At 41.9% G+C, this 12,944-nt stretch overlaps 1 protein-coding gene across 3 annotated transcripts in view; it reads right to left on the reverse strand.

Annotated features, from left to right (window-relative positions):
• KLF12 (Kruppel like factor 12) overlaps positions 1-12,944 on the reverse strand; it is a 612,181-nt gene that overhangs the window by 18,513 nt on the left and 580,724 nt on the right. For all 3 annotated transcript variants that reach the window (XM_044249872.1, XM_044249871.1, XM_044249873.1), the window contains one exon: positions 9,989-10,146. In XM_044249872.1, coding sequence (XP_044105807.1) covers positions 9,989-10,146 — 158 coding nt within the window. The remainder of the gene's footprint in view (positions 1-9,988; positions 10,147-12,944) is intronic.

Genomic DNA, 12,944 nt, shown 5'->3' on the forward strand with positions numbered 1-12,944 from the left:
TTCCTGTCTGCCTGCCCCACTCAACAGCTCTGTACTGAGGAGGGTTTGCGCTTTCTTCATCACTGTATCCCCAGGGCCGACACAGCTCGGTGCTAACAAATGCTGTTGGTTAAATGGAGGACACTACTTAAATTCAAATACTTCACGTTCTTTTAAAAATATAACATACAACAGTCAAGTTAAGAGTAATCTGGGGGCTTAGAGTAATCTGGCTAGCTTAGACAGTAGAGTGTGGGATTCTTGACCTCGGGGTTATGGGTTCGAGCCCCACATTGGGTGTAAAGCTTACTTAAAAAAAAGGGGGGGGCTCCTGGGTGGCTCAGTCAAGCCTCCGACTCTTGCTTTTGGCTTAGGACATGATCTCAGGGTAGTAAGATTACGCTTTGTGTCAACGCAGAGTCTGCTTGAGATTCCCTCTCTCCCTCTCCTATGCTCCTCCCAGCTCGAGTGCTCTCTAACATAAATAAATAAAATCTTTAAGAAAAAAAAAAAAAGAGTAATCTATTTTGTGAGGCAGGGAGTCTATTGCTAGCATTCTATCCATTCTACCATCTTTTCTAGTCTAATGAATTAGAATATGTATTTTTGAGAAGGAAAATAAATTTGGGAGGTTTCATTTAAAACTGGTGCCATTTAAAGTTCTGGTCTGCAAACAAATATCTCATTTTTAAACCTTTAAAATTAGTAACATGATGAGTAATGGGGCCTTCAATTTTGCTGCTCAAATAAGCATTAATTGTTTTCATCTTTAAAACAATATATTTATAATTCTTTTCATTCTTAGTTATGAAGACTTTTATTGAATAGTCAAGCACAATAAATATTTTTTATATATTCTTTAGGGGTGGATACTGTTTCTGCAAAGATACAGCTCCTCGTTATCTTTTATCTTTAATGATTTCATTAAACCCAAGAATTTCATATTAGTAGTAATTTTGCCATTCAGGACAGGATGACTAAAACTCACAATCTAGTCATTCTTTGATGGAACACGAGAAAGTTACAAGGGTTGGGATACTGTTATCCCACTCCTGCTAACGCCACCATTTTGACTGGAATATGGATAAAATAAACCCAGAAGTAAAAGAGGGAAAACACAGAGCATGGTCATGAGATGCCCTGGTGTTTTAAACTTTCCACTGTCATTAACGATTTGTGCACTAACACAAAAAGAATTAGGAAGGAGGGGCACCTGGGTGGCTCAGTGGATTAAGCTGCTGCCTTCAGCTCAGGTCATGATCCCAGGGTACTGGGATTGAGCCCTGCATCAGGCTCTCTGCTCTGCGGGGATCCTGCTTCCTCCTCTCTCTGCCTGCCTCTCACTGACTTGTGATCTCTGTCTGTCAAATAAATAAATAAAATAAACCTTAAAAAAGAAAAAAAGAATTAAGAAGGGGAACTCATTTAGTAATTTATTTATTTAACTGAGCTAATAATTGGTAAGGCTGTTTTAAAGCCATTACTTTTCTAAAGCTATGTAAAAGATGAATTTATTTTTAAAACAAATTTTAAATAAGGTAATACTTTTATTTTTAAGAGGGAGAAAACCCGGGCACCTGCACTGAGCTGGGAGGGGCAGAGGGAGAGGGAGAGAGAGAGAATCTTAAGCAGGTTTCACGCCTGATGCAGTTCATGCCCGGTGCAGGGCTCAGTCTCACGACCCTGAGATCAGGACCTGAGCCAAAATCCAGAGTCAGATGCTTAACCATCTGAGTTACCCAGGCACGCCCAAATAAGGTTAACACTTTCCAAACCAAGTCAAGTGAAATATGCGCGGCATCGGCACCTGCATGCAGATAATCGTAAATCCCGGCTCAGCATGTTTCTACACGGTCACTCTCTAGGACAGGTTGAAGTAACGTCTCCACAAATAAAAACAAGTGCGACACATCCACAGCACTTTGCTTTTCATCCAAAGGATTCGCGTTCCCTTTTATTTACTTATCTATTTATTTTTAAATTTTTACTTATTTTTTTAAACAGATTTTATTTATTTATTTGACAGAGAGAGATCACAGGAGATCACAAGCAGGCAGAGAGGCAGGCAGAGAGAGAGAGGGGGAAGCAGCCTCCCTGCCCAGCAGAGAGCCCGATGTGGGGCTCGATCCCAGGATCCTGAGACCATGACCTGAGCCAAAGGCAGAGGCTTAACGACTGAGCCACCCAGGCACCCCCAAGTTCTCTTTTAGAAAGGGCACTCCGGTGCTTGCTCGAGGGGGCAGGGGAGGCCCACCAGCCTCCCGCCAGGCCGCCAGGCAGGACCCATCCGCCCTTCCCGGCTTTCGCGCTCACCCGCGGCTCTCAGACACGCTGCACGTGGCGGCCAGGCCCCGGCTGTCTCCCCCACCGCATTCGGAATCCCTGCTGTCTTCACGGCGGACCCCTTCCTGTGCAGAGAGCCTCCCACCGAACGAGCACTCTACAGCTGCCTATTTAATCATTAATGCTTCTGGTCCTTGTCTTCTCACTGGCTTTCTAACAAAGTAAAATTTTAATAGACTCAGAAGAAAGACCAGTTCACATTAATGAAAAGCTTTCAAAATAGACCATTTAAAGTCCCTTGTTATGTTCTGACTTCAAAAGGACCTGCATGACCGTCACTGAACAGGTACGAGCTGCCGGCTAGCCGACGGGGCCGGCGTGGAGAGGAGGCTGGCAGGTTCCTAGCGAACGTGTCTGAGACCTGGTGTCGTGACAATGGGACAGTTTCTAGAGAGCCTGGAGCTTGAATCCCAGCTCCACAGCTCGTTCACTGCACAAAGTGGGTGAGTGCTCTAACCTTCCAGGGACTTCACAGAGACGACTGAAACAGGTCAAGCGCTAAGGGAGCTGAGCACCATACCTGGGATCTGGCAGGTCCTCAGGAAATGTCAGCTCCCTCCCATCTGTGGTCTCCATGTCTGTTCACAGCATTTCTTACTCCTAAACCACACGTACCAACATCTTCAAAGCCTCCCTCTTCCTACCCTCATGTCATCACACGGTGGGCCTCTTGTTTCTACTGCGGCCATGTTTCCCACATGGCCCCCTTTGTGCTGGGACACGGAGATGCCCAAGAGCTCTAGGCTCATGGAGGCTTCTGCCTGGCGGGGGAGGGAGGGTAGTCAGATAGCCTAACAGACCAGGGGACACTGAAACAGTTTTGAACAATTAACAGAGTTTCTAAAAAAGTAGGAAGAAAGGAGGGCCCTAAGCAGGCCATTTCAGGTCAGGGGTAAAAATGAAAGGCTGAACTCCATAGAGTTTAGCACATTTGGAGATTCATGCGTTTGTATGGCTGAGGAAAGAGGGAAATTGGGATAGGGTCTGCAAAGGAGGTTTAACAGATGAACAGAAGTCAGATGAGAAGGACTTTGCACCCAGAGTAGGAAGGTGTCCCCAGTCTCCTTAGCCATAACAGACAGCTCCGTGTTCTATTCTCATCTTGCTTCTACCTTTATTATACAGCTTTGCACTCTTGGCCTCTGTCATGACTGTTCATGTGAATCTTATCTAGTTTACTTATGGACCTCTTCACTGAAGATGGGGGCTTTGTCTCTTTTTGCCTTCTTCAAGAAAAAACCCAGCATGCCTTAGACATGGAAAATGCTCGAAAAGTGTGTGTCCTGTTAATTCTGTCTACACAGATTCAAATGGAAAACTGTCTTTTACTAAGTACTTTAAATATATTCCTTATAAGATTATGTGTATCATCATTTTGCCAAAATGATGATAAAGAGAACTTGTTTAGGCAACAGCTTTCGCTTCACTTTTTCTGAATTATAAAAATGTTAAATTAGTAGGGTCTGAAGTACAGAGATGACATGATTATAGCTACTTGTGATGAGTGAATACCAAATAAGGCACAATTTTTTTGCCTTGAATCTACTGGTCGCAACAGCAACAACATATATCTGTATCAATATTCATATACACAATTTCAGTTGAACACCGAGTCCCTCCGATGGCTTAGTCACTGTATTTCCTGGGATATAAAACCGAGGCCCCCTGCAGTAATTATACCAAAGAGTGCTATGTTTATGTTCAAAGATAAAAATGAAACAGAAAACCCGAGATCCACAGAGTGAAGTAGCTTGTCTAAGTTTGCCCACCAGTTAGGGGCCAAGGACAGATTCAAACTCTCCTCCGCTGACTTCAAAGGTGGTTCTAGTCCTACTACAGTTTCCTGTTTCTCAGCAAGTAGCAGTATGCTCAGACTTACGAGTGGTTTGGCCCAGACTTACCAACAACTTGTTAGGAAAGGATTTTTTACCTGAAAAATTCAGTTTGCTCTTAAGTGATTAATTATCTTGGCATCGCTAAGCCTTATGCTTTATCTAACAACAAATCTAGACAGCAGGCCTGACACAGTTTTATACGAGTGAGTTATCTAATGAATGAAGACAGATGTGGGAGTAGGAGTAGCACCCCACCACCTGATCCAGCAACTACCAGACCTATGAAGAAAGGCCACTAATATGCACAGCTGTCAAAGAATTTCTTTGTAGGAACATCATCAGACCATTTCAGAATCTCACCCAGTTCAACATAATGTCAAATCAGAAGAAAGAAATGTAGGAATAGCAGTAAAAAGTGATGAGGCAAGTAAAAAAGTGAGAAGGCATGGAATCTGCAAGCATTTAGGATGGATGTGTATGTGTGTGTGTGTGTGTGTGTGTGCGCACGGGTGTGTTCCAAAGGCACCGTCATTATCTGATATTAATTACAAAGGCATCATTCCTCAAGGGAAGAGTTAAATCATACAGCATGTCCTTCATTTATAAAAGGTAGGGAAGGACACATTTTAGAGACTTAAATCACAGGTGGTTAATAATTTTAAAGCATCCATAGGAGTTAACGTATTTGAAGTGTAAAATTCAGATACGACTCACTTTTGATGAAGCCAGAGAGATAAGAAATGTGTTTGCTTGACAGTTACTAATTTTTAAAATTTAGGCGTACATTACATAGGGATTAAAATGAATATTAGACAACACTGACTGTACAAGCCTCATGGATTTTTGGAGACCAGGGTATCAAGCTGGAATATAAAATACTCCTGGAGTCATTCGAAACTGAATATTTTTCTATGTTAATTACTGCTTTAAAAATCTGGCTTTAAATTTATCTTTATATTTTCTTTTCTTTGTTCATCATTAAATGGCCATATTTCACAGGACACTGATCATCACGTCCTGGCCCCCATGCCACCAGAGAGCTCTCCTGGACTTTCAGACCCTCCCAGACGAAACCCAACAGCTGGTTTTTGTGCGCCATCTAGTGGCTACAAAGATCATTGATGCCTGAATGTTGCTTGCTTGTTCTACATTTTAGAAATACTGGGACATACATTTTTAGAAAATAAGAGAACTGTGAACAGCAATACCAGATTCATAAGACTCTTTCCTCCTAAAATTGATATTTAAGTCATTTAATAAGCAATACAAATCTTAAAATGAAGTGAGGGAAATACACAGTACATGCTAGTTATGTGTAACAAAGGTTTAAATGACCATTAATTTAATTATAGTGCATATGTACTTAAATAGACTGTACAGTGCTCCATGTAGGGGAGACACAATTTATGCCAGTGAATAGGAACAATGTACCTGCTGACAACCATGGGTACAGGATTGGGGAGATACATATATTTTTTTTCCTTTTTACCACGCCTTAAATAATTCACCATAGGCAAGTGTTAGTAAAGGTAGTTAAAAGTGTTTGCTCAGATCTTTACATTATTATCTAAACTGCATAACCATGACAATACACTTAAATTATTTCCAAATTAAAACAAAATTATTTCCAAATTTAAAAAGGCACTCTTTCACTTCTTCAACTGTATTTAATTTACTGTGCAAATTCTAAAGAAATGATTGATCACATACTAATAAAGCACAAAAGGTCAAGTGTTAAAGGTAAAATTAACATGACTTTATCAAAGGAAATTTCTTACTGCTACTTGCTTACCTCCCATAGCGTGCGTACTTCTCATAAGTCATCTGTTATAATCCCAAGCTCTACATTCATTGTTATTGGTCACACAAAAATAACTTACTCAAAATGCCTGAAGCAAAGGTACGGCTGAGAACTTATTAAAAGCAAAGCAAGCCAACCTGAATCCCTCTACAACTAGTTTTGATTTCATTTTGAACAAAAAGTTGAGAAACCTTGCATAGAATTATAAATAGAAACACACAAGGGCTCACTTTGAACCAAGTTTCACTCATTATTTTTAAAAGGACTATTACTTGATAATTTAGGAGGAGATTGCGGAGTAAATCTCTCTCTGTTAAGTGGATGAATGGATGTGGCATGTCTTGGTTTGGAGTAGGAATTTCACAAGGAATTTGCTGCTGTAGCTGTAGCTGTGATTCTGAGAAAGAAGGACTAAAGGTAGGATAGTTAGGTGGTTTTGTAGTTACTGGTTAACGAATTAGGACCCAGTTGGATGGAAGTCTTTGGGATCACATCTCAGAGCCTTTTCCTTTAACCTATCTTACTTAATACCTGGCAAAAATGGAAAAGCTGAAGGAGAGAGCTAAAATACTAAATGCAAGGTAGGCGGGGAGAGGTTTCAAAGTCATTTCAGTTTCTTAGAACGGACCCAAGTCAACCAAATGGATGTAGACTCATTATTTCCCAAACTTGAAAGGGCATCCACAGCCCTCAGAATACTGGCTCTGCTCTGTATCTCCCACAAACGATTAGCCAGCCAGCAGCGAGACATGTCAAGGGAGGGTCAACTATCAACGCAACATTGCGTGCTGAGGTTTAACAAAAAATCCGTATAGGTACAAGGGAGGGACAAGATGTAGATCTTGGCAGTCTTTGATTTAGAGGACTTAACAGAGAGAGTCAACTGCTAGAGGACTTAATACTATTTTTACATTTTAAGAGGTGCCCATTCACAAGATCTCTCCCTTCAATTTGTGGTGTGAAAACTTGAAAAGACACAGTGACAAGTGGGACGATATCTAGAAAAAGATGGCTAAGACAACTGAGGGTACCTGATTTGGAGAAATGAAGATGCCAGTGGTTCATGCCGGGGAGGGGCACTGGGGCCAGGGAGTAACAGTGAGAGCTCTGGTTGAACAGGTAGTTGGGGCTGTTCCAGTCAACCTTAAGGTACTGGGAGCCAAACAAGGCCATAACAGGCCACTTGATACGGAGGAGATGAGGACTCTGCCCTCAGAAATTTCACCCAGCTTGTCTTGTGGAGGAGTAAGCTCACTCGTGTAGGAACAATACCTGACCAGGAGCCACCATTGCACAAAGGCGATAATGACAGCTGCAACCATGGGTGTTGTGAGGGATCAAATAAAACAGAAGACATGTACGTGCGCAGAAAACAGCATCGCAGGGACTTGTTCCTTGTAAGCAACGATACTCAAGGGATTTCCGAAGTTGGGCAACAAAGTAGACTCTGTAGCGTGTAAGGTTGATGCGGACCCTAGGAGTCTATGATTTCATCTTATTAATAACCTAAGCTAATTAATGCTGCTTCAACATTCAGAGTTTATATTGCTTTGAATGGTAATGCATACATCATGTCTCCCCTACTTTCATTTTTATGTTAACTGACCTATAAGATACAATCCCGAATGTCCTGGGTTTGCTTTCCTCCTATCCACTGTGCATGACTTGGATCATGAAACAGAGTTGTCTGTGTACAAACGAGGCTCACATGTATCTCAGAAAGTTCAAGGAATAACTCAAAACATACGAGGATTTACAGAAAAAAGCTTCCTGTTCCTTTATTTATTTATTTTTTTAAAAACGGAAATGCTCCCGTGTAAAGTGAGTCATGTGACCTGATCATACTTACGACTGTGATCACTGTTCATTACCTACTGACAGGATGGAGCACGCTTCTTTGACCCTCATGTTTTTATACTCATTCTTGGTAAAGAAATGGTAAAGAAGTTGATTCACAAATAGTGCCAGAGAGATAGATGAAAACCTCTCCTGGGGAGGCTCAGAATCAATGGAAAGGGCAAGACTCTGGAATTAAGCAGAAAAAGGAAAAGGACTGGGAGCAGAGATGAGAGATGAAGAGGCAGTTTGCACAACGCCTTGAATCGGCAGAGGTATTCGAAGTATATGTTCTACGTTAGATGAGCAAAAGTAAACTCCAGGTCCTGCAACGTGTTTCTGAGTTCAGACAAGCCTCCTACAGCAGCACGGCCTCACACACACACAAAGGATGGCTGTCTCGACGTGCGGAGTCACAGCACAGTCTCTGCCCAGCAGCTTTAAAAACCGTCCAACGACACGACGAAGTAAACGGCAAGGAACGCTGGCTCACATGATTTTGCTACCTCGGCCGGGAAATGGTGTTCATAGTGGGATCGTTTTAGTATATTTTGAGATGTAATACTATTCACAGATCTCAGCGGGAGTCTGTTCCACTTGAAGTTTCCAGGTGGAGGCAGATGCTGGCGTCTGGTGACCCTGGACTCAGCCGGCTTGTCCCGCGGCCCGTTGCTACCAGAAATGACCAGGAGTGTGTAGGAATGACTTTCCCTCTCCTATCTGCTCCCTTGAGCTCCACACATTCCAGTCACCACTTTTCCTAGAAAAGGTAGTGTAATTGTGGGGCTCTCTCCCTACCTTCAGTCTCTTCCCAGAGCCTCCCACTGGAGGCTCCCAAGAGGACCCAGGAGCCAAGGAGGCTGGGGATGTGGGCTTAGGCATAAGGCACAGGACGGAAGGGGTGGGTAGGGGGCTAAGGCAAGAGTCACTGGGTTATTTCCTGGGTGGGTGGGTGGATGGATGAGTACCCGGACGGGTGTATGGATGGATGGAGAGGTGGACGGATGGATGGCAGGGGGTGGATGGTGACAAGAGTAAGTCGTGTGTAATCTCAATTTCTTTCTCTCTAAGCTGAATATTAGAAGTCCTCCCTCTAAGAGTCAATTATCATATGGTTTCACTTATTTGTGGAGCATAACAAATAGCATGGAGGACAAGGGGTGTTAGAGAGGAGAAGGGAGTGGGGGTAAATTGGATAAGGAGGTGAACCACGAGAGACTATGGACTCTGAAAAACAATCTGAGGGGTTTGAAGTGGCGGGGGGGGTGGGAGGTTGGGGTACCAGGTGGTGGGTATTATAGAGGGTACGGATTGCATGGAGCACTGGGTGTGGTGAAAAAATAATGAATACTGTTTTTCTAAAAATAAATAAATTGAAAAAAAAAAAAAAAGAAGTTCTCCCTCTATATATAAAATACCAGTGAAAATCAAACATGAAAATATTTCTTAAGTTCCTTACAGTGATACACACACACACACACACACACACACATATGTCAATTTTATATATATATATTTTTTGGTTCATTTGTTTGGTTATTTGGGGGAAGAGACCAAGGGGAGAAAAACATAATCTAAGTGGTGCTTAAAATGCTACGTTTAGGGACGCCTGGGTGGCTCAGTCATTAAGCAGCTGCCTTAGGCTCAAGTCAGGATCCCAGGGTCTGGGATTGAGCCCCACATCAGGCTCCCCGCTCCGTGGGAAGCCTGCTTCTCCCTCTCATTCCCCCTGCTTGTGTTGCCGCTCTTGCTGTGTCCCTCTCTGTCAAATAAGTAAAATCTTAAAAAAAAATAATGTTACCTTTAAGAGGATAGGACAATTTTGCTCAGCGTTTTTCAGTGTGCTTTGCGGACCTCTTAGAATCTGAGAAACTAGACAATGGTTAAGTGACAACACTGACTATAAAAAAGGCTCCATCACTGTGTCCTACCACAGTAAAGGTCCCTAAGACATAGACAATGAACTTCACGGTTGCTAAGGTCATTGAGACTTGTCTTTTTCAACTGAGACAGGGGAACGCACTCCCCTCAGACAGGAAGTCAACTTTAGACCGTAGTATAAGGAGCGAGTATAAGCCACATTCCTGGGCACTCAGGACCCAAAGTCGAACAGTGGCCCCTTTGGGACTTTCCCTGATGCCCCTTCTCCCCCGCCCTCCGCCCCCGCCCAGCGATGAACCCTGGGACAGCGTACCTGTATGTGTCCTTCGGTGAGCCTTCAGGTGAGAACTTTTTGTGTATACTTTGTTGCATCCCTCAAAATCACATCTGTGGATACGCCGTTTTCTGGAGTCTGGGGATTCAGACCGTCTCTGGCGTCTTGTGCTCTCAATACTAAACGGTGAGATTGAACTGGAGAAAGAAACAGTGCGGTTAAACGGTGACCAGCACAGCGCTCCGTCTTCGTGCTAGTGACAGGAGACCCCAGCCTTAGCCTGTCGCTTGCTACAGTCTCGAGGCCCTACGGCCACATTTCCCACCATCACTTTCTTGGACATGGTTTATTTCTTAATCTCGAAGGCAGGCAGCTTGGCCTGCTTCTGAGAAAACACTCCTCCACAAACAAAGATATGCTTAAAACAACAAGATAGAAACAAAACTCCATTAAATCAGTGGTAAGTGAGGAGATCTTCCTTATCGAAAGAACAATCTGGAATCCTACTGAAGGACACAGAGAGTATTTTTGGAAGCTCAGCTACAGACAGACAAAATGAGGGCATTCCGTAAGTAACACGGGGGGTCTGAACTGCACGTGACAACATAGAAAATTGAGTAAAATCACAAGGTACATTTCAAAACAAGTGAGGTCAGGCTGAAAGAAATGACATCAGTACATCAATAACATGAGTCATGACAAGCTATTTCTGTTCAGTGAAATGCACCTGACATTTAACTTTTCCAGTTGGTGGTTTTTCATGGTGAGGAATCAAGAACATTGTATTTAAAGATTAGCTGTACCACCACTATGAGAAAAAGTTTCAACTATGAAATTTGGCCCCGACTTGCACAGTGTTTAATCTTAATGCCACAGTAGAAAAACAGGATTAGTTTGTAACGTCAGGTAATTGATTAACATGTACCTCTTCAAACTTTAATCTCTTTTGATTGAGGTAGAAACGAAGCATATGACTAATCGTTTTCAGTTACCCACGAAGTTCTTTACTATGATCACAAAATATAACACAAACGCGATCATCCTATTTCTAACGTAAAAAATTCACCACTGCTCATATTGGACATATTTTCTTCCAGCTTTTTCATGTTTTGATGTTTTTCAAAATTAAAGTTTATTAGTAAATTACCTCTTACAAAAACCTGAATGACTGAGCAAGAGTTCTTTGAAGAAAGTGACGTTTACGCTTCACTTAAGCCGATTACAGGTAAAGGGAAAACCCCACCCTCGATCCCTTCCTTCTCCTCCCACAGAAAACCTGTCATACATTTTCTTTAAATTCTTTCAATTCGTTCCAATTATCCTTACCTATACAAACCTACAGTCACAGAAGCTCCTAACAATGTTTTGTTCTTTAAGAGACATGAAGAGGGGCACCTGTGTGGCTCAGTGGGTTGGGGCTCTGCCTTTGGCTCAGGCCATGATCTCAGGGTCCTGGGATGGAGCCCTGCTCAGCAGGGAGCCTGCCCCCCCCCTTTCTAGCCTGCCTTTCTGCCTACTTGTGATTTCTCTCTCTCTGTCAAATAAATAAATAATCTTTAAAAAAAGAGAGAGAGACACATAGATACCATCATATAGTTCACATCACTTTGCGGATTTCTTTACACTTGCCTTTTGCTCACTCACCATTAAGCACAGTTTATGCCAACACTGTCATTTATTTACTTCAAGTGCTATATCCACAACCCATCTATTCTGAGATGATTTTTTTTCATATTTTGATGTCTCTTATGCAACTTATGGCTTGTCATAGTTTAACTGGCATAAAATTATTTTTTTGTATTATTAGTACATACAGCAGTGGTGCATTTTATAATATGTGATACTTTTAACTTAGATCAGAGGTTGGTAAACTTCTTCTGTAAAAGGCTAAATAGCAAATAGTTGGTTTTGACTTTGAGAGTCATGCAGTCTATGTCATAAATCAACTCTGCCCTTGTAGCATGAAAGTAGCTATAGATAATATGTAAACCAGGAATATGGCTAATGTTCTAATTAAACTTTATTCATAAAATATGGGTTGTATTTGGGGCCAGTGGTTGATGCATGACTTAGATGAAACATGGGAACAGTCCCATGAATATCAACTGAGAGTTTTAAAGTCTATTTCTTAAGCGATCGACATTTAGGTTATTTCTGAAACTTCACTGTAACATTGCTCCAGTGAACTTTTCTTCCCCCTCAATGTTTCCATCTACATATGCGCCTTTTAAGTTTTCAATGTATCTTCTCACTTGTACAAATAACAGATTCAGCTGCCAAAGCTTTCTATTATTAGCTAAGACAAAATATAAGTGGTGTTTTTCTACTTGTGCCTTGAAGAGTTTAAGACAAGATCTTTATTAGTAGAATGACAGAAAATACGGGATGGTTAAGCCACTTTTTCGAGCCTTCCTACGAATCAATGTGGATTTGTGGTTTTCCACATAACTGACTCAGTTGTGGTAACTGGAGCCTATTGTGAAAAAGTCAAAATAGTGTGCCTGGCCCGCCCCACAAAGGAACAGCTTTGGTCGCTCCCGCCAAGGTATGCTCGGCCTAGGCTGGGTTTCTGGTGAAAAAACTGTACGTGTGAAGATAGGACAACAGCAGTTCATTTCTTGAATATCTAGTCATGAAAATAAATATGGATCTTGGTCCTTGGGGGCCTCAAAAATAGAGATTTCTGTGTCATGATATGTTTGACATCTTTTGAATCAAGAGAAAATGATATGGTATCTTTTTCCTTCAAATTATAAATTCTATAATCAGAACGGTGTGTGTTGTGCAGTACTTTCTACAGACTAGTAAGTATAAATATAGCTATGCGTAATCACATAATACGTTGTTTTGTCTGCAGTTTATTTTAGCTGTTTACTTTGCCTTGTATTTGTATATAGAGAGAAAGTAAAAAATAAATCTGAACTTAAAACCAAGTAAGTACTAAGCAGGTCTTTAAGGGACCAAGGAAGTGAGGCTGCTCTACGGTCCATCTATC

This window comes from Neovison vison, chromosome 5, assembly GCF_020171115.1.
Source record: "Neovison vison isolate M4711 chromosome 5, ASM_NN_V1, whole genome shotgun sequence".
Taxonomy (NCBI): domain Eukaryota; kingdom Metazoa; phylum Chordata; class Mammalia; order Carnivora; family Mustelidae; genus Neogale; species Neogale vison.